The sequence below is a fragment of the Mastigoproctus giganteus genome, chromosome 3 (assembly GCF_048544385.1).
Source record: "Mastigoproctus giganteus isolate SK-2022 chromosome 3, ASM4854438v1, whole genome shotgun sequence".
NCBI lineage: Eukaryota > Metazoa > Arthropoda > Arachnida > Uropygi > Thelyphonidae > Mastigoproctus > Mastigoproctus giganteus.
The window spans coordinates 251,033,015-251,054,655 of NC_143577.1; the positions used below are offsets into that span (position 1 = coordinate 251,033,015).

At 38.9% G+C, this 21,641-nt stretch overlaps 1 protein-coding gene across 1 annotated transcript in view; it reads right to left on the reverse strand.

The window, feature by feature from the left end:
* Nucleotides 1–21,641, reverse strand: part of clu (clustered mitochondria protein homolog) — a 292,499-nt gene that overhangs the window by 38,333 nt on the left and 232,525 nt on the right. Inside the window, exon 29 of the mRNA XM_090370384.1 lies at nucleotides 5,281–5,406. Within this exon, the coding sequence (XP_090226510.1) occupies nucleotides 5,281–5,406 (126 nt within the window). The remainder of the gene's footprint in view (nucleotides 1–5,280; nucleotides 5,407–21,641) is intronic.

Genomic DNA, 21,641 nt, shown 5'->3' on the forward strand with positions numbered 1-21,641 from the left:
ACTCTGGCCCTTTCAAGAACACCTGGCCACCACACTGTGTCAAAAGCTCCTTTGAAGTCAATGAAGATTGCCAATACATAAGATGCATCCGACTGTTCTGCCACTTTGAGGGTTTTAGATAGAGCATCAATTGTGGAGCACCCTTGTTTGAATCCAAATTGAAGTGAGAATGCCAAACCATTGGCTTCATATAGAGGTTGGAAGCAGGAGAGCAGCAGTCTCTCAAAAACCTTGCCAAGAAGAGCTGAAGAAGTATCATTGGAGCTATGGCCCAGAGACTTTGCACAGTCTCGCCTTCAATAAAATGTAGACCAAGAGCTTTATCTTTTTTTGATTTTTTTAATTGCTGCATCGACTTCCTCCTCTGTAAATGGTTCCTCCATAATGTCTGGCTGGAAGCTGGAATTCTGTGCTGCAATCTTCCTGTGGATGACAGTGTCAGAGATGGTGTTGTCCTGATATATTAGTTCATCCAGAATCCGATTGATTGTATCTTCCCAGTGTGTAGTCTCAGATGAGTCATTAGAGCAGACAGAGTTTGACACCCGTGGATCCCAGCTTATTCCTCACGAGTTTGTGGACTAAACCCCACGGATTCCAGTTCCCCTCAGTCTCAACAAGGGAATGCCAGGAACTCTGCTTGGCACGGTAAATTTTGTTAGTATATTCACAGTGGACTGCTTTGAATCTGTCTCTATACTGTTCTACAATGTGAGCAGGTTCAGCCCTTCACTTGCGTTGATACTCTTTGCGAGTGTGCTTCAGAGAACTGCGCAGGTTAGCGAGTTCCTGCGACCACCATGGTACAGATCTTAGGTTCCTGGAATATTTTTTCAGGGAAGCCTTGGAAGCAGACTCTGCACAAAGTCTGTTTTCTGTACACTCTCAAGATTCTCTACTAAAACAGTGAACCTTGCAATATCCTGGATAGACACTTGACGAAGGAAGGCAGAATCGGTGCCGCTGTAGGTGATGAGGCGATGGTCACTAGTAGTGGCCGTGTCATGCACCTGCCATTGAAGGAGTCTACTGCAAAGAGAAGAAGTAGTCAGTGTGATGTCCAGGTTAGATTCTCCAGTTCCCTGAAGAGTAGGTGGTTAGTTGTCCAGGCCTGTTGATGATTTCAAGGCTGCGTGAGGCAATAAATTGATCTAACGTGTCTACTCTTGCATTGGTAGAAATGTTGAACCATTGTGTCGACCAGGCTTTCGAATCTGCTGCTATAATGACAGTGTTCTCCAGGAGGTCAAGAGCTTGTTCCAGTCGGAAGTATGGAACCAAATAGGAAGTATGCTGTTAAGACCGCAATACGGCCAAAGCTGCCTTTTATTGTAGCCCCAGCTAGGTGGGGAGTGCAAAGTGATTCTATCTGTGTTACTACTAGGTCTGGATTTCAGATGATGATAGTAGCGAGACAATTGGTTTGTTGTCTGGATTTTCCTGAAAACTAGGGGGTAACCAGAGATCCTTCCACAGATGCAGTAGGATATCTAATTCAACTCGTCCATTACAGGATGAAGCTGTGCTGCCACGGAGATGGATTTTTGGCCACTGATCTTGGCTATACAAAGTCTGGGAGGGGGGGGGTGAGCATCCTATTTTCCATAGTTAGTCTTATTGCGTACTAGTTCTGCTGCTCTTCTATATACAGGGCATGCTTCATCCCACACAGAGCGATCGTATTGTTTATTGATTACTTTGCAATTTGAGCATTTAGAAGGTGAGGCTTTGTTGGGACAGTCCTTGTATAGATGTCCTGCCTCAGCACAATACCCACATATTGGCTGTTTAAGACACTTAGCAGAGGTGTGCCCATAACAAAGACATTTGTAGCATTTCAGGACTGGTACAAAATCTCTGAATCTGAAATCCAGCTCAGAAAAATTTATCCTGGCTGTGTAGGAAATCTCTTTATCCTGGGGGGGGGGGAACACTTCTATAACCCAGTTAAGTTGACCATGGGTCCGTGTATTGGTGGAAAATTTAATTTATCTCCTTAATGGTTCTTCCTTGCTCATGGATTCAAAGAGATTTCTGTTATACACCTCCTCCAGCAGGTCATCTTTTTGGATTGAGCCATCTACATCAAACACGATTAAACTTGGTCCCCTGAGTTTGGGGATTTCAAAGGTGAGAGTTAGGTCTTCAGCTGTGCCGCAAGACTTTCTGTTCTAGATCTGACTTAGTGGCTGCTTCCAATATTATCCCTTTTAGCAGATTTTGCAAATGCTTTTGATTTGGAGATTGTCTAGTCTAGTTTTGGTTTTATCTTCTTTAGGATGGTGTCCTTTACTCCATCGCCGTCTGGGATGTCACACCCTTCTCTAGCTTTTATAATCAGCACGTGCATGTTCTGCATGGTGGAGATCTGAGGTAGTTTGAGCATGGCAGCATAAGACAACTGGTGCCGAGTATCTTCATCAGAAGCTTGGTTGGAGGGTAGCCTGGTATTCAGAGCAGCTATAGTTGGGTTTTTGGTTACTTCAGATAGGGTTTGATTAGATTGTTGGAGTTGGGCGTTGGCAGCCTTCAGCTGTTCATTTTCTATAATGACCTCATAACTTCTTCTCCAGAGATCCCCCCAGCAGCGTGAAATTTGTAATGATACGGCCCTGGTGACGTTGCTGTTTTTGCTACGGAGGCAGTATTCCATTTTGTGCCTCAGTTTGTGTATAATTTTAAGGTTGGGAAAATATTCACTGAATAAATTTGGCATTTCGTCCCATTCCCCTTCATTCTCCCATTGTTTAGGGGGGAGTGAACCAGATACTTCAAGTCTTTTGAGAACCTTTTTCTTGAGGGGAGGAAGTCTCTTTGTGGATGCTGCGGGAGCACAATCGCTGTTACTTGCATACAGAAGATTCTTTACGGCCTTATTTATAATAAGGCCTAATTGGCCTTATTATTATTATTAGTCATATGGTGTAAGGAAGCCCGAGGCTTATGCTGCACCAGCTGAAAAAAAAAAATTTCGGAATTACCCCGAGTGAGAGAAAGAGTCAGAAGTAGAAGTGAATCACCAAAAAAGAGAATGATGATATCCAGCTCAAGACCCTGGGTGTGCCAAGCCCATACTCACCATTTGTGAGCCCCTGGGGTTAAATAGTATATCCCAATTTTTAAAGCTTGGCAGATGACATTAAAAAAAAGAAACGTTACAAATTAAAAATTTATGTATGTACAAAGGGTACTAGGAAAGTTTTGCAATATGACGCAACAATGAATCACAGGAAGCTGCTTGTTGCTGCATGTTGAGACATGTTCATACGTGCATAGTAGCCGCCGCGCCAAGTCGATGGGCTCAGTTATTCATTAGTAGTGAGTGTAGTGCTTGCGATGGCATCGTGGTCACGAAATGAGATAAGGACAGTTTTGTGGTATAATTTCGTGCGTGGTTTAACCATAGACCAGTGCTTAGAAGAAATGACTCTTGCACTAGATGATGATTGTCCACATCGTACAACGATATTCAGGTGGTATAGAGAATTCCAAAGGGGAAATTTCACTCTGGAGGATTCTGAGAGGCCGGGAAGGCCACGAACGTCAGTTATGGAGGAAAACGTTACTGCTGTGAGGAAAATGCTTGACGAAAACAGGCGAGTGACCTACCAACAGATAGAGGATACTTTGGGCCTAAATGCACCAGCAATTCGTTCGATTCTGCAAGATCATTTGCACGTGAAGAAACTTTGTTCTCTCTGGGTGCCGCATCAACTGACTGAAGAGCAGATGACACGACGTGTGACTTGGTGCCGGGAGATGTTAAAAAAGTTTGATAAGGGACAATCTCGGTATGTGAACAACATCGTGACAGGTGACAAGACTTGGCTGTACTATTACGATCTGCCGACCAAGGCTCAAAACAAAGTTTGGGTCTTTGATGATGACGACACACCCGTAATTGTCAGAAAATCCCGATCTGTAAAGAAGAAAATGATAGCTGTATTTTTCAAATCAAGTGGAATTGTGGAACGTGTCGTTTTGGACACGCAGAAGACAGTCACAGCTAAGTGGTATACTGAACAATGCTGCCTAAAGTCATTGGATCTATGAAGAACCTGCGGCCAAAGTCAAGAATGGACACCTGGTACCTCCATCACGAAAATGCTCCAGCTCACCGCGCCAAAGCCTGCACCGAATATTTGACCACGACAGGACTGAAACTTCTCGAGCACCCTCCCTACAGTCCAGACCTTGCTCCTTGCGACTTTGCACTGTTCCCGCATGTGAAAATGAAGCTAAAAGGGAGGCGGTTTTCCAGTGATGAGGACCTTCTACGGGCTTGGGACAACGAGTGTGCTTTACTCCCTAGTGAAACTTGGCAGAACTGGTTTAAAGATTGGTTTCGGAGGATGGAGAGGTGTATTGAATGTAGAGGAAATTACTTTGAAAAAATTAAAAAAACAAGCTGTATTGCAAAACTTTCCTAGTACCCTTTGTATGAATTTAAAATAAGAATTCTGAATTGTATTTAATTTTAAAATTTATAAACAACAATTTTCAATATGTGTTGATTAACCTTTTTAACCATGTGCAATGAACTTTTTTGAAAAGTTGATCGCATCAAATTAAGTTGGCCACCCCTGATTATACAGGAACTTTGCCTGTAGAGATAGAGCACATTATTCCATATAATCACCATGATTATGTTGCATCTTGAATATTGCATATAGGCTTGGAAACCTGTATGCAATATTCAGGACACAGAGGCATTCTTATCAAGAGAGGGAGATTCGAGTTTTGTAAGCCAGGGTCCAAGTGATAGTGATCTGATCAAGATTTTTAAGGCCTTGAAGTTTGAATAAACTACATGCAGAAGGAATGTTTTTCCTTAGTTATACGGTATACACAAGTGGACAATTATAGACTGGATGCACAAAAATTTTCCTTCAGTCAGAGTGGTTGACTATTGGAATAAACTCCCATCTACTCTTGTGGAGGGACTGAATAAATACTTGAAAGAAATAGGTAAATAAACAGAAGTAAGGTGACAATGGTTATTTTAAGTTTTAAATATAATTTCAATTTGATTTATTTATTTTTTGGCTGGCACTACATAAGCTTGCTTTCTGCCATAATTTTGCTCATACTAATATACAATGTATGAAGGATATAACAAATATCAAGGATTAGTGTTTGTGCAAAAGAGGAATACATTCAAAAGAATTAACAAAATCTAAGCAAGAATAATAATGTACTCAATTACTATCATTAATCCACTTCATTATAGTAACAGAAACTAGACCACGACAAAAAATAGTTACTTGAATTTATACTTACATCTAATACTGCCATTTCTGGATGATTATCACCGCAGACCATAAGGATGAGATACCGAGCTCTATATAATAATTTTAAAGCTGTGGTAACTTGAGAGTTGGCAAAGCAATACAAGGCCAAGTGGGTCTATGGGAGATGGGGAAAAAAAAAGCCAAATGATTAGTTGTTTAAATACAAGAATAAATGTACACTTTTTATTACAACCACCAACTACCAGAAAGTTAGTTTTATTTTATTTTTATTATTTTTTTTGTTATAGAATTTTCCTTTTTGCATGAAATGCAAAATCTGCCCACACACTATCAAGATAACCACAGACAAATATCAGAATACTGTCCACCCTGCAAACAGACATCCCATATCAACACTTAACTATTCCATACATTCCTAACAACAACAAACACAGCCAAAGACGATTCCTACAGATATCTGTAGAAATTTGTATTCTACACAATAAATAAATAAATTAAAAAAATATAGAAAGGGTCTAGCTTACCAACTCCACTGTAGGGATTACAGAGGGACCTACACTGAGCAAAGTCAACACCAGCTCTTCATTAGAGCTATGGACAGTGCATTATTTTATTATTATTTTTTTTTTTTCTCTTATGCGTAGAATAAAAATTTGGCTCAAGTGTTTGTTTTTAAGAGTGATAAAGTTATAATTCTTCTTAACAAGCAGCATACACTTCCCATTTTTGATTACTGTGATATTATTTTGTCTGTGAGAAAGATGTACTCCCACAACAGGAATACCTTTCTCACAGACTTGAGAAAATTCAAATTAAATTCATTAAATTCTTATGCTTTTGAAATAGCCTTGCTTTTCACCATTGAAACTATGGAGCCCTTTATCATTGCTTCAGAGTTGTTTCTCTTCACTCCAGATAACTGTCTACAATATCAAACTATTATTGATTCTCCATCTCTTCTTGGACAAATATCTCCAGTATACCCTACTTGAATTCCCATTATAAAACTAATTTCTCACTGCCTGCTCCTCATATAAACGCTTATTTGATAGTCTTCTGTTCTGTTTCCTTCAGGTATTGAATAATCCCAATATTGATTTTACACTTAAACAGTCAATGTATAAGAAATTGCTCTACTTTAATTTAATCCAAATTTTGTATATATTTTAATACTAGTAACTGCTTATATTGCTTCTCTATAATTCTCAGCATTCTCATCATTATCTAGTGTCTGCATGCCCTGTGGGAGAGACGTTTTCAAATAAATAAATAAATTTAAATTTCAGTTAATTTAAAATATTTAAATTTAAAAAATAATTTAATTTTTTTTAAATTTTAAATTCAAAGCAGCTTAAATTTTTCGGCTCGGGCAAGAACTACCAAGGGCAGGTCTGTGAATCATGGTTTTATTCAATACTTTTGTTGCTTATTTGCAAATTATCTGTAGCAGGATGTGATATAGCCAAAGGGAACTGCTTTATGTGCTTTGGTTAGAAAGGGTGTGAGGAAATTAAGTGCAACTTCAGTGTTCTGATGGATGAATATGAGAACTTGAACAGGACTAATGCCCTCAAAGAAATTAAAATAGACCTATAAGTACTCAGCTGCCAACCTCAGCACTCAAGTCCACAGCAGGTAGCTATTGTCAATGACTATTGTCAGGAAAATAGAAAATATACTGTGTTAAAAGAATAGATTGAATAAGATCAAGGTACATCTGATAAGGGCAAAAGTTGATGTTGCAGAACAGTTATCTTTTAAGGGCACGAAAAGAGATATTGTACATATTGGTACTGTTGATCTCAAGAATAGGACGTCTGAGAATATTTGACATGTAGAGTGTAATACTGAGAAAAACGACATGGTTACAGTTCAATTTGAAAGTGTCTACAATTCTGTCCAGACACTACTGAAAAGAGTGAAGACAGTGTGTTATTAATCAATTCAGTCCAGGTGAGACTGTGCAAGGCTTGTGGGGTAGAATTCTCAGCATAGCCCATGTTTGTTAACAAGTTTTTACAGGGATGAGGTACACTTAAATAAAAAGTGTGCAAAAGCATTTTCTACTACTATCAAGGCAATGCTAGATTGGTTGTTCAACTGCTGATTTGGGTGGGGGAGGAGAATACAGAGATTAATAGTTTAATGGCAGCTGCAAGCAGAGACAAAATATATTCTGCACTGCTTCTACTGGACACACAGCAGCTTGAAAAACAAGAAGCGGGGGTATTACTGGGCCTGCTGGGGTCCATATGGGAAAAGCACATATGGGCTGTGTTATGGTTACTAAGAGGGAAAAACAGGAACATTTATGACAAGTGGTGAAAGAAGCAATTGAAAAGTTCAACAACTTATTTAGACATAATAATATATGAATCACCTTTATCTGGAGTCAGTACGGTAGGCACTTGATTTAACGGACTAACTGGGGGAAGGGGTGTCCGCTATTGCCAAAGTCCATTAAATCGAATGTATTTTAAACACATGTTAATAACAAACTTACAATGTACAGAATGTATTAAAATGTTATTATAATGTATAAATATGAATAAAATATTACTATAATGTACATTGAGTAATTTATACACGCCATTAAACATCTGTGAAAAATATAAAAATAAATTTACGACAGGAACCAAACTTGATTTTAATTAAACACATCAAAAACTATACAATGTAACTAATGGAGTGTTTCCACCACTTTTTTTAAAATTTTTTTCAATGTGAACATTAGTTTAAACATTAGGGAAAAAAACTTAAATTCTTAAACTCCATTGAATAAAAAACAAAAAAAAAAAAAAACGTTAAAAAAAACAATATTCAATATTAATATTAACTTAACTGAAAATCACGATTTTCAGAGTCAGAAACAACTGTCATACGGAGGTAGAGGTTAATTCCTTGCTGGTAGAGGGTTCTAGTGAAACAGGTCCAGTTGATGAAGTGGTCTTGAAGAAATCATCAAGCTTCAGTTGTCTTATGCCTTGGTGCTGCTTCCTTATTACTGTAGATCAAAATTTTCTAAAACGTTCATAATAAGGAAGCACATCAGGGTCTGATGATGGTTCAATGTAATGTATGATGTCATCCATATGTTGTCTTTTAACAGACAATTTAGGATGAGGTGCAACTGATTCTTTGTCATCATTATCATCCTCTTGTTCACCACGAAGAAGATTTTGCACAATCTCTACCTGAGAAAAAAAATTTGATAACTCGGATCACCATCATTTTCGAGTCACTGTTCCACATCATTCAGAGTCCATTTCAGGTTCTACGTTACATAACAACTTCTTCCAAGCATTGGCCAAGGTAGTAATCTTCATATCTTTCCATGCAGCTGCTAAGTTGAAAATAGCAGATCTGATGTTGTATGCATGTAAATTTTGCAGTGTCCTGGTGCCTCTTGCATCTTCTTCTGCGTCTTCTGTTTCTTCCAAAACAACCATCACCTCTTCCAAAAACTTCTTAAATAATACTATTACACCCTGATCCATTGGCTATATCAGTGAAGTAGTGTTAGGAGGCAGAAAAACACATTTAATTCTCCCATTCCTGCTAACTAACATCTCAGCATTAGAGTGAGAAGGTGCATTATCTAGCAGTGAAACAGCCTTTATTTCACGAAAAGGAATTTTCAGCACATCTGTCGGATAGTGTCATACATCAGACAGCACATCTGTCTGACGTGTGATGCTATCAGATATAAATAGGTTCTAAATTTTATCTTTAGGACAGAAATTTTTTGTCCATTAAATAGAGGGCCCATTGTATTTCAGAAAAGATGCTATGTATCACTCAAAGATTTTAATGGTTCAAAGAGGGGTCCTCAACTTCAAAAACCAAATGATTTAATCATCCATGTTTGTGATCTGATCAGGAATGTTTGTTTGTTTGGATTTTTTTGGCGCATTAGCAACTACGGCTATAATGCGCCAAGACTAGGTAATATTTAAAAATTTTAAATTCTCGGTGACCTAATTAGTAAGGCCACCGTGTCCAGATATATAATAACAAAGATATAAAAAAATAAATCAATAAAAATGTAACAATAGCATAAATTAAATACAATTAAAAACTTTTATTAATTTAAAATAGCTAAAAACAGCAGACACGTTGTCATTGTCAGATAAAATCTGACTGAGTGTATACGGCTCAGTCAGATGGTTAAAAGCAGTAAAACGGATATTGCTAAAATCTGGACAGTCAATTAAAAGGTGTCTAATCGTTAAAATTGTGCCACAGGACACACACATAGGAGGGTCATCAGCCCTCAGATCAGGAATGAGTGATTTTAACTATCCACAAAGCTGCTAGTGAATGAAATTTCTTGTGGGACTGCCAATCAATTTTAACACGCAAGATTTGGTAATGCAACATTTCAGCAAAGTAAGTCTCACTGACTGTCCTCACTGATAATCAGAAAGTATTGAGTTCTTGCATATCAGAATCATCATCAACATGCTGTTGCTAACCTATATTTTGTGAGTGTATGGCTATGACTCAAAAACAAAGGTCCATAATCTCAAAGAAATACAAGCTTTTCCAAAGTCTAAAAATAAAATGATTTTGATTAAATGCAAGCCTATGATAATTGTATTTTTTTTTTTTTTTTACTTTTGAGTATCGTTCAATTATGAATTTTTCCCACATGGTTAAACAGCAACCTGTGAATACTATAAAATGGTTCTAAGGTGGTTGTGATTGGTTGGTTGCATGATATTGTTTGGAAAAAACAGATCGAAATAAATGTGGGCTTCAGAGCATTGGCACTTGCATGACCAGCACTTTCCATTAAAGAATTTCTTGAAATGAACTCCATCTCTTGGCCACATACACCACCATAGATTTAGTTCCCCGCTGCTTTTTTTTTTTTTTTTTTGTTTCCTAAGCTTAAAGTTCCTCTCGAAAGGTCACAAATCTGCAGCAACTAAAGAAATTATTCAGAATGACACACAGGAATACTATTTGCAATTCTAAAAGAAGCCTATCAGGAATGCTTCCAGAAGTTGCAGAAGCAATGGATTATCTGTATATAACAGCTGTTCAAACAAAGAATGATTGATTTTTTCCCTATAACATACTTTTATTAATGATCCATATTTTGATGGTCCCTTTCAAAGTAGTCCCCATTTGATGAAATACACTTACTCCAATGTTTCTGCCATTCTTCAAAAACATTGTGGAAGCCATTTTTTGGCATGCATTTGAGATTGCTTCCAATGTTTTTACAACTTTGACTGGAAATGTTTTCCTTTCATGAAAAAAAAATAATAATAATAAATAAATAAAAATCACGGTGCAAGGCTTTGAGTAGATGAAGAATACATTTAACATTAATGCTGACTAAGTACTCAATGACAATACGAGCAATGTGAGGTCTTACATTGTTCTGATAAAGCATCCACCCATCTGTGTGCAGTTGTGGTCATTTGTGACAAATGTTATCCTACAAAGTGTGCAGTGCAGCTCAGCAGTAAGATCCTATAACAGCTGCATGACATGCTGGTAAACCATTCCTTGAATGTAAAAAAAAAAAATAACACACCACCTTCCTTGCAGAAGCCACAACTTTTGCTTTTTTCGGTGTTGGTAATGACAAAACTTCCAAACAGAGCTTTGTTGCTTACTCCCTGGGTCAAAAGGATGAAGCCATGTCTCACCTGCCATTAACACTATACAGAACATAAATATCATCAGTAACCATCCATTACGGGTCCTGACAAACCTCCAAGCAAATTTTCTGTTGCTCAGGTGTGAGTAGTCTTGGAACCTCAAGATCACTGCCAGTTATCCATATACAGTCGGACCTCTCTTTAACAAACTTCCATATAGTGAATTTTACTATGTAGCAAACGTTTTTGATTTCCCCCTGGTCACTACTACATTGAAACAGTTTCAGTATAACAAAGAAAATTTCCATATAATGAACTGATTTCAAAAGACCTGGGTACACGTTGTTCACACCTCTGGCCTTTAGGCAATAAAGCTGATGCTGTAGAAAGCAGGAATTACAAGCTAAAAAGATTAATTCCACAAATTAAGGGCTGGTTTTTTTTTTTTTTTTTTCTTTTTTTAGGAGCATTAGCAACTAAGGCCATATTGCTCCGAGGATATGTGGTGGTCATTCCCTGACCTTTCCGCATCTTCTGTATTTGGTGGTCACAGGCTCAAACCCCGGTCTAATCAAGAAGCATGTGCTATGCACTGCTGCTCCTGCCCACCTGGTTATGGAGGTGCAAAATTAAGGGCTAAAACATTCTACAATTTAGTGGTGCCTGTAAAACCCTGCAGGAGGATAAAAAAAAAAAAAGGGAGGTTTTGGAATTGGGAGAGGCCTTGGCCCAGCGGTGGATTAACAATGGCTAAAATGAAGAAGCAAAACCTATACACTACTGCACTGAAAAATCGCTCTGGTCAACTGCTATCTATGTGGCCAAAGCTACATATTCCCGGTGTGGACATCAGCTTTGGGCAACCTGTTTTCTATTGTTCTCTAATACGACTAGAGAATTAGGAGAGTGATTTTCCTTTATCCCGGATATTCACCTGTACTCGGGCTGTGGTCGCGGAAGTGTACGGATGCATCTGCACGAAGCTCTACTTGATGTAAACGGCGGACGACGATATTGCACGATCTTCGATTTAGGCAAGTATTACACAACATGGATTTTTCAGGTTTTAAGAGTATCACAGATGAAGGTAAGTAAATTAAGTTGGGCAAGAATAGTTTATGTGATTGTATTTGCCTATTTTTGCTCTTTTGGGAGTGTTTTTGTTCAGCACGATCGCTACAACTTCAGTAGCAAGCCCACTGGCATAGCCACTGATTTGAGTACATCTCAAAAGTCCAAAATTTTGAATATATTATACTTCAAACTGCTTGTGATAGGGTTATTTTGTATGGAAAATATACTACTACTGACAGAATTAAGTTATACTTAGTTTATAAGATAGTTCTCTTTGTCTACAGGCGTTTCCCGCCAAAATTGGAAAATTGCAATTTCTGATTTCTAGTGGGCCTACACTGGAAATAAGTACCTCAAATCACTACTTAAAATGTCAGAAATTGACTTGTTTATACGAAAGTGAATTTAATGCAGAAATTATGGCTGAAAAATCAAATAATGACAAAATTCTGGTCAATGACTTAAAAGATTCCTCTGAAAATGAAGCTAGGTACTCAGGGAGAAAGCCCCTGTTAATGAGGTAAATGGTAATGAACTGGATAGCTGGCCTCCTCAGTATTAAGAAGGGCAGGAAAGAAAAAAAAAAAAAAAATCAAGAAACTATAGAAATTCCAGAGATGCAACAAAAGACAGAAGAACTAGACTACCTAACAAATTTGACTGACCCTATCAAAGAGGCAAAGGAAACCAGAGTGTATCTAGAAGGATACATGCACAAGCAAACCAGCAGGATTACTTCTGCAATTAGGCTGCAGATAGTGAACTGTTGGTCACAGCACCTGATTGAATTAAACATGGAGAACCAAGTGTTAAAATCAAAATTAGAGGTTACAACTGAGGAGAAGAACAACTATTAAACAATGAACACATTAACCTATGCCCAAATTGGGCATAGGTTAATGTGTTAATGTGTTAATGCAAAGGTTAATGGCAAACAGGACATAACTAAAGCAAAACAAATAGCTACTAAGCAACCTAATATAAACAAGGAAAGCAACATTATTATTCTGAAAGCAAAAAGTGACTACTCATAAAACCAGTGAGGCAGTTAAGGACACAGTGGTAACAAAGCTGAGGCCTCATCTGAGAGAAATAAAGATAAACAACATGCGGAAAATCAGGAATAATGGAGTCCTGATCGAGGTAGCAAACAAAGAAGATCTAAGAAACATAAAAAAACCATCCCGAGATGGAAAAACTGCGCTTGCTCCCTGAAAAACCAAAAGGGAAAAACCTTAATATTATAATCTTTGATGTACCTGTGTCAGTAAACAGAAAAGGAATTCATGATGGATATCTACTTCAAAAACTTTACAATGAAATGACAATAGATGAATTTGCTGCTGAATTCCTGCTGAAAAGAGCAACAAAAAACAAAAGGAATGGACAACTCAACATAATTGCAGAAATTACATCAAAAATTTGGAAGGTATTGCAGGGACAACAGAGAATGTATGCTGGCTAGACCAGTCATAGATTTAGAGAACACTTCCCTATCCAAAGTTGCTTTAACTGCCATAAATATGGTCACATTGCCAGAGACTGCAGTCAGAAAGAACCTGTTTGTGGTACTGTGTAGTAACTGGCCACGATTACAAAAATTGCAAAAATAAGTCTCAGCAGCCAAAATGTGCTACCTGCAAGGCAGCACGGCTGACTGACTATACACATGGTATCAGGGATGATAAATGCCCCACTTATAAAAAAAAAGGCAAAAATTATTTAATCTAGGACCAACTATGGGCCAGATTGAAAACGTGAATGTGACTAGGGCTCTAAATCTTGTCCAATTGAATGCTCAAAGAGCAAGAGCCGTTGTAGATCAGCCGTTGTACACACATATGGGTAGGGTTCAGGGATACCCAAGAGGCTATAAAATAATAGAATACATCTCAGGTGTCCCTTCTACAGCAATAGTAGTTAAAAATACTGACCTTACATTCACAAAGTGGGTCACCTCTGCTCCCCAGTGCTGTAGGACAGTTTTATATTATTTTACTATATTCCAGACCAGGTGAAGATATAAATCCAACTATTGAATACCTACAAGTAGTCACAAACTTGCTACCTACTGCAAATATCATAGTGTGTGCTGATGTCAACTGCCGGTCAGCCTTATAGCATAGCCGTACAGAAGACAGAGCAGGCACACACACAATGGCCAGATACTTTCAGACTACAAATCCACCTCATCTTTTCAAGTGCTAAACCAACCAAATAACCTCCCAAACTTTAGCAGTACCATGTGGGAGAGTGACATTGATGTTACTTACTCTTGCCACCAATTCAATAGCTTATAAAATCGCAGACTGGTGTGTCCAGCCAGCCTGGACCACAACAGATCACAGAGCCATTTCCTTCAAACTAAACAGGCAATTACAAACAACCCAACACGCTCTGTTGGATATCAAAAGGTATAACCTTAAAAAGGCAAACTTGCAGGTTTTTGCAGAACATACAGCAGCTGAGCTGCAAAAACAGGAAAATGAGTGGTCTAGATCATGCAACTGTAGCCGGACGAGCAAGCACTGACTATGACAAACATTTTAACAAAAACAGCAACCCTGTCTATCCCACGGAAAAAACCGAGGAAGCAGACAGTTCCCTGGTGGTGCCCCGAACTGACTATACTCAGAAGTAGGGTACACCAGGCAAGGAGACATTTTCAAAGAGCCAGAACATCTTGGCCACAAAATGAGGTGGATGCACTGAGAGATTCTTATAGAACTCTCAGGAATCAGTATACAGCCCTCATAAGAGACAAGAAAAAGGAATGCTGGAGGCACTTGGTGGGAACTACTGGAAACAATAACCCTTGGGGAGTTGTCTACAGAATAGTGATCAACAAGCTGCCAAGAGGAGATTTCTTAGAAACCACTGTCAAACCAGATGGAACCCCAACCCTGTGTTGGGTGGATTCTGTAAATAACATCCTAGACAGTATCATTCAGACTGAAACTGGAAATCATTTCCCCCACCCAGCTAGACATTATAAAAGAAAACACTGAATATGACAATACTAATATTGAACCTCTGTTCACTATACAAGACTTAGAAATCATCATCATCAGCAGCCATTTTCAATCCACTGCAGGATGAAGGCCTCTCCAGCAACTTTCCAGTTCCTTCTGTTTTGAGCACTGGCCATCCATTCACTACCCAAAAACTCGTGAATTTCATCTATCCATCTCTGCCTTTCAGGTTTTCTTCTAGTTCCTCTTTGGTACCATTCTGTTATTTTCTTAGTCCATCTGTCATCACGTCTTCGAGCTATGTGTCCTGCCCAAGACCATTTTAGTTCTTTAGTTTTGATAAGAATGTCCTTTACTTGAGTTTGTTGCCTAATCCATTGTTTCTCTTCTTATCTAACAGTCTGATTCCCAATATAATTCGTTCCATTCTTCGCTGTGTAGTTCTCAGCTTCTCTTCCATTCTTTTGGTGAGTGCCCACGTTTCACTTCCATAAGTCATGGTGGGGAGTATACATTGATTCATTATTTTACATTTCAGACAAACTGGGATATTGCTCTTCAGTATGTGACTATATTTCCTGAATGCTATCCATCCAAAATGTATTCTTCTCTTGACTTACTTCCAGCCATTTATCATTATTACAGTTAATAACTTGTCCCAGATAAGTATATGACTCCACCTTTTCAATTACTGCTCCTTCAATCATTATTTCCCTTTCCGTGGCATACTTGTTCATCATTACTTTTGTTTTAGCCATATTCATCTTTAGTCCAAAATCCTTACTAACTGTGCATAACTGATTAAGATTTTCCTGTAATTCTTTACAGGAAATGTAATCGTGGCTTATAACCACAATGTCATCTGCAAATCGTAAATGGTTTAGGTACTCTTCGTTCACATTGACTCTTTTCTGCGACCAGTCTAATCTTCTGAAAGCTTCCTCAAGGGAAGCAGTAAACAGCTTCGGAGATGTCTCCTTGTTGAACTCCTTTCTCGATTTTAAATTTGCTACTGTCTTTGTCTAGTCTAATAAAGGAGGTAGCACTCTCATATATTTTCTTCAAAATCATAATATATGGGGTATCTATGCCTTGTCTTTCCAGTGCCCGAAACATTGCCTTATGCTGTATGGAGTCAAATGCCTTTTCATAATCCACAAATGCCAGGCATAATAATGTTTTATGTTAATTTGCTTTCTCCATTAGCTGTGATATTACGTGAAGGTGATCCATAGTTGAGAATCCAGTCCTAAAGCCAGCTTGCTCTTTCGGTTGATTCTCATCAAGTATTCTTTCTAATCTGTTAGTAATGACCCTTGTGAACAACTTGTAGATGTGGGATAACAAGCTAATTGGTCTATAATTTCCAATGTCTGATTTATCTCCTTTCTTATGCAGCAAAACTATGATTGCATTATTCCACTTCTTAGGCATCAACACCTTTTCCAATGCACTTTGTGAAGAGCCTTGCCAGTTTTTGTGTTATGTCTCTTCCTCCCAATTTTAACAACTCTACAGTAACTTCATCTTCCCCCGGGGCTTTCCGATTCTTCATTTTCTTCAATGCATGTTCTACCTCATCAGGAAGAATATCGGGTATGTCGTATGTGTTGCTACTTTGCAATCCATCTTCCCCACTGCTGGTATCATTCCCTCGCTCCTTGTATAATTCTCTATAGTAGTCTTCTACTATTTGAATTATGCCTTCTCTGCTGTTTATAAGTACACCATCGCTATTCTTCAGTTTCAGTATCATTTGTCTTTCTGTATTACTGCTCATGGCTGCTGATTTAAATCCTTTGTTTTCCCTTAATGCTTGTTCTACTTTTCTTGTGTTAAATCTTCTTATGTCCTCTGAGTCTCTTTCTAATGGCTTTGCATAACTCAGTATACTCAATTTTCTCCCTGTCAGTGTTTTTCTTGCTCTTCATTTGTAGTCTTCGGTTCATCATGACAAGTGTATCTTGACTAATTTTTTCTTCTTTGGATTTCTGTTTCCCTATAGGTTTCTTGGGCTTTATCACTTTCAGAAAGTTGTAATATTCCTCATCGATATCTTGGTCCTGAGCAGTCTGCAGAAGCTCAAACTTGTTCTTAAGTTCCAGTACATACTGCTTTTTCTCCTCCTCTGTTATCTCATAGACCTTTGTATTATTTACTCGAGTCAGTTTTTTCCTTTCCTTTCCTACATCTATATCAAGTGTACATCTTACCATTCTGTGATCACTTCCAACATTTACCTTATTCAGGATGGCAACATCATTCACAATATATCTTCTGTTAGTGAGGATGAAGTCGATTTCATTAGTTGTTAATCCATTTGGACTCTTCCATGTCCACACTCTGTTGACCCTTTTCTTGAAAAAAGGGTTCATTACTGACAGTCCTTGAGATTCTGCAAAATTCCACAAGTCTTTCACCTCTTTTATTTCTTTCACCAATTCCAAAATTTCCTATAGTTCCTCTTTCTGCGCTGTTTTGCCTTTTTCCAACCTTAGCATTGAAGTCCCCCATAATAATAGTGTAGTGGGTTTTCTGCTCATCTAGAAGACTCAATTTCGGTGTACATTTATTCAACCTCTTCATCATCATGGCTTGATGTTGGTGCATAAATCATTATAATCTTTAGCTTGTACCTCTTAGAAATCTTGAGTATTAGTCTTGACACCCTTGGTGATGTACTTTTGAATTCCAAAATGTTGTTTTTAAAATCTTAATGGACCAGAAATCCAACTCCACCTTCACTCCTTTCACTGTTTTCCATTGGTGTACAGCAGATTTCCACTTGATAAACTTAAAAGTGATTAATTTCTTCTTCTTGTTTCAGCCAAACCGATGATATTCCAATTCACATTTTCTAATTCCTTTTCCAGCTCTAATATCCTGTCTTCACCGATGAGTGATTGTACGTTATAACAGGCCAAGTTTAGTTTCCGTGCATGGCACCTGGTCGTACCCAGAGATTCTTAGCACCCTCTGCTTCCATTTTGATCCTCTCACTGCCGTAAGAGGGAGAGTGAAAGCTGCTAGGGACTGAGGGCCATTTGTATTGTTGTGCTCTCATATGCTGGAGGGTTTGGTCTTTTCCTCTTCACGCTGACCAGGCGTCTTGAAGAGAACCACTCTACACGTTCGTTGCCACCTAAGTGACATAACAGGGCTTACCATTGTGAAGGTGCGCATGAGTGGATTTTAGGGAGGCAGGCCAACCAGACTTCTCCTAAATCTTCTGTGATAGAGAGATATTGGATCCATCAGTGTTTTAGGCTGAGTGTCTGATAACACACAGGATACCTGTTCCCCTCTAAGCCCCCCTAAGCCCTCTAAGACTTAGAAATAGCACTATCTAAAACTAAAAACAATAAATGCCCAGGTTTTGACCTCTTAGAGGTTGAGATTATCAAAAAATTAGCGGAAATAGCACCACATAAATTAATAGCACTATATAATAACTGTATGACAGAAGGTATATTCCCAAAAATATGGAAACAAGCTGTGCTAAGATTAATCCTCAAAAACACTGAAAAACTCCTTACTGATCCCAAATCATATAGATCAATAGCCCTACTTCCTGTACTAGGGAAAATATATGAAAGACATATGAAAAATATATAGCAGATTAGCTCAATATTACACAGAAGCAGGTTTGCATTCCAACAATTAGTACGGTTTTAAGCAGGGCAATTCATTGCCATGCACCACCTACTGACAACAGTTAAAAACACAGAGGAGAAATATATGCTGGCAATCTCCATTGACTTTGCTGGGGCATTTGACTCACTCTGGTGGCCTAGTGTCCTTAGGAGACTTCGCCAGGCAAACGCCCCACAAAACCTCTATAAGGTAATAAACAGCTACCTTACAGACAGAAGTGTCTCAGTATGCACAATGCCCTGTGAATAAAGGCTACCCGCAGGGTTCAATCCTTAGCCCTTTCTTTTGGAACATTGTTCTGGAATTTCTGGCCTTGGATCTGGGCCCCGTGAAAGGCCTGGCCTTTGCAGATGACACGATTTTCCTTGTAAAAGGTAAATTACGAGTGGTTGTAGAGCAAAGATCAAATGCCGCCCTCTTGCAGCTGCACGAGTGGGCACAAATGCATATGCTCAAAATATCGCCTGAAAAAAACCAAACAAATACTTCTAAAAGGCAATTTGGAAATAAGACGTCCACAAATCAAAATTAACACTACCACTATAAAAATGGTAACAGAACTAAAATATCTTGGAGTGGTCTTTGATTCAAAATTAACTTTTTACCCCCATTTGATCTATTTGGCGAAGAAAGTGAGAAATTATGCAGGTATGATTGCCAGGATCAGTCAAGTAGACTGGGGACTCAAAAGAAAGACCCTGGCAATCCTATACCGTGCAGTGTTCCTACCTGTTATCACCTATGGAGCCAGTGCGTGGTTCATCCGCTCGGCCAAAGTAAGAAATAGGAATAAATTACAATCGATACAAAGGACAATACTACTTACTATTACCAGAGCATGTCGCACAGTAACTACACCTGCACTACAGTTGCTGGCCGGAACCCTCCCACTTTACCTGGAAGTAGCCAAAAGAGGCTTTTGGCTACTTCCAGGCTACTTTCAACAGAATTTCTGGGGATAGCCCTTGACACAGCCAACACCTTCAATGATGAAAGAAAAAAGAATAGCCACAAAGCTCCACGAGCTATGGCAAACAAAGTGGGAGCAGGAAACCAGAGGTCTGGTTACCAAACGGTTTCTGCCATGGGTGTCAATGGTTAGCCCAAAGCCACCTAAGTGGTATGCCCCTGGACTTTTTACAACATTTATATTCACAGGTCACGGCTCCCTAAAGGCAAAACTAACCTCCTTAGGCCTGCCCGATGACCCAAACTGCACCTGTGACGAAAGTGAAGACTGGGCACACATTCTATAAGAATGTATAATATATGACATCCCCAGAACAGAGCTAATGGCACAGATTGGTCCCCTTCCCAGAGGAGGAGAACATCTGTTCAATATAGAAGAGCAAAACTATAAAGCTTTAACATCTTTCACACAGAAAGTATTCGAAATGCGCAGAGCAATGCAAAGAATGGCAATTCAGCCCCCCCCCCCCAGCAATTAAACAATAACCAATAGTAAAATTGGTCAAGTTTCCCACCATGCCCAGACGATGACTTAAAAATTGTCAGGATAGCAGTATTCTGCACCCTGACAGAAACCTGACATGACAAACCTCCCCAGGACTACCCTGCCATGTGTAAGAACCTGGGGCCCCATGCCAAATAAGTAACCACGTAGGGGAGGAAGATGTACAGGCAGCCAGGGAAGCAGATTCGCTGAAAAATATCAGTAGGCTAGTAGCAAAGGGATGCAATGTAGAATGAATGAATGAGAATGAAAAACAATGAATAGGCTGGGAACCGAGTAACTAGGAATTATGGTAGAAGGGAATAAATGGCAGTTTTGGTGAAAGAGTGACCTAGCATGACGGAAAGAGAGAGTGAATGGGAATGAGTGGAAGAGCAAATGTAATTGGCCGAAAGAATACAAAGTTAAAAATAACTTACATTACTTTATACTGTACCAACAAACATTTACTAACCACATCAACACTATCACTGCATTCTCCCCTGGCCTGCAAAAAAAAAAAAAAAAAAAAAACTTGCGGCTAGGCCTGCACCACAACTGAAGAATAACAGTAAGTTGAGGTGCCCAGAGAGTGCAGTGCAGAAAGTAAGAGTCGAAAGTCGAATAAATGAGACGAGAGCTAGAAGAATGAATAAAAGTGCAAGCGTGTGAGAAAAAGAACACAAACCATAAATGCTACAGCTAAGTTGTTGGTGGTTTTTAGGAGCATTAGCAACTAAGGCCATATTGCTCCGGGATATGCGGTGGTCATTCCCTGACCCTTCTGCATCCTCCGTATTTGGTGGTGAGAGCTCGAACCCCGGTCTAATCAAGAAGCGTGTGCTACGCACTGCTGCTCCTTCCCACCTGGCTAAGAAGGCGCCATACAGCTAAGTACACACTAACCATAGTTTTAATTAGTATTTAAATTTACACTACACATTGCATCCCCCTTGGTGTGTGAGAAAAAGATGAATGAGTTGAGTGGAAAAAAAAAAAAAAAAAAAAAAATATATATATATATATATATATATAAAAAAAACTTGGAAAGAAAATTATAAAATAAGAAAAAAGTATTTAAAAAAATAAAAGTAAAAAAAATAATAAAAAAAAGAATGCAAATAGAGTGAGAATGCAGATAATGAATGAAGTAAATGTGTCTCTCTCCCAACCCCTCGCCTGGTGGGTTCCCCACTGCCAGCTAACATATCCCACCCCGGAGCAGGATGGGCAGCTTAACCTTCATACCAGATTCGACACTCCTTGGACATGACACCGACGAAGACATTCTGCGGCTTTGCTGCCAACGTGCCATTGGTGATCTGAACTGGGTACTCTAATCTGGTTCCCTTTAAAACCCCATCCACACAGGGGAGGGAGGAGACGGATCTCTGTCTCCTCTCCTCCCTGCCTACCCCCCCATACTTCGCCTGGTGGGCTCGTCTCCACTGACCTCTTTAGGGATGCCTACTCTATCATCCCTATTCTTCTATCTGTTTTCCCCCAGTCTTCAGTCTCCCTCACTCACTCAGTAAATCGACCGAGTACACCCTTAACAATGCCGCCAAATTCTAATCAACGTCTAAATTCTACCGGTTTCCTGTAAATCTCTAAGACAACT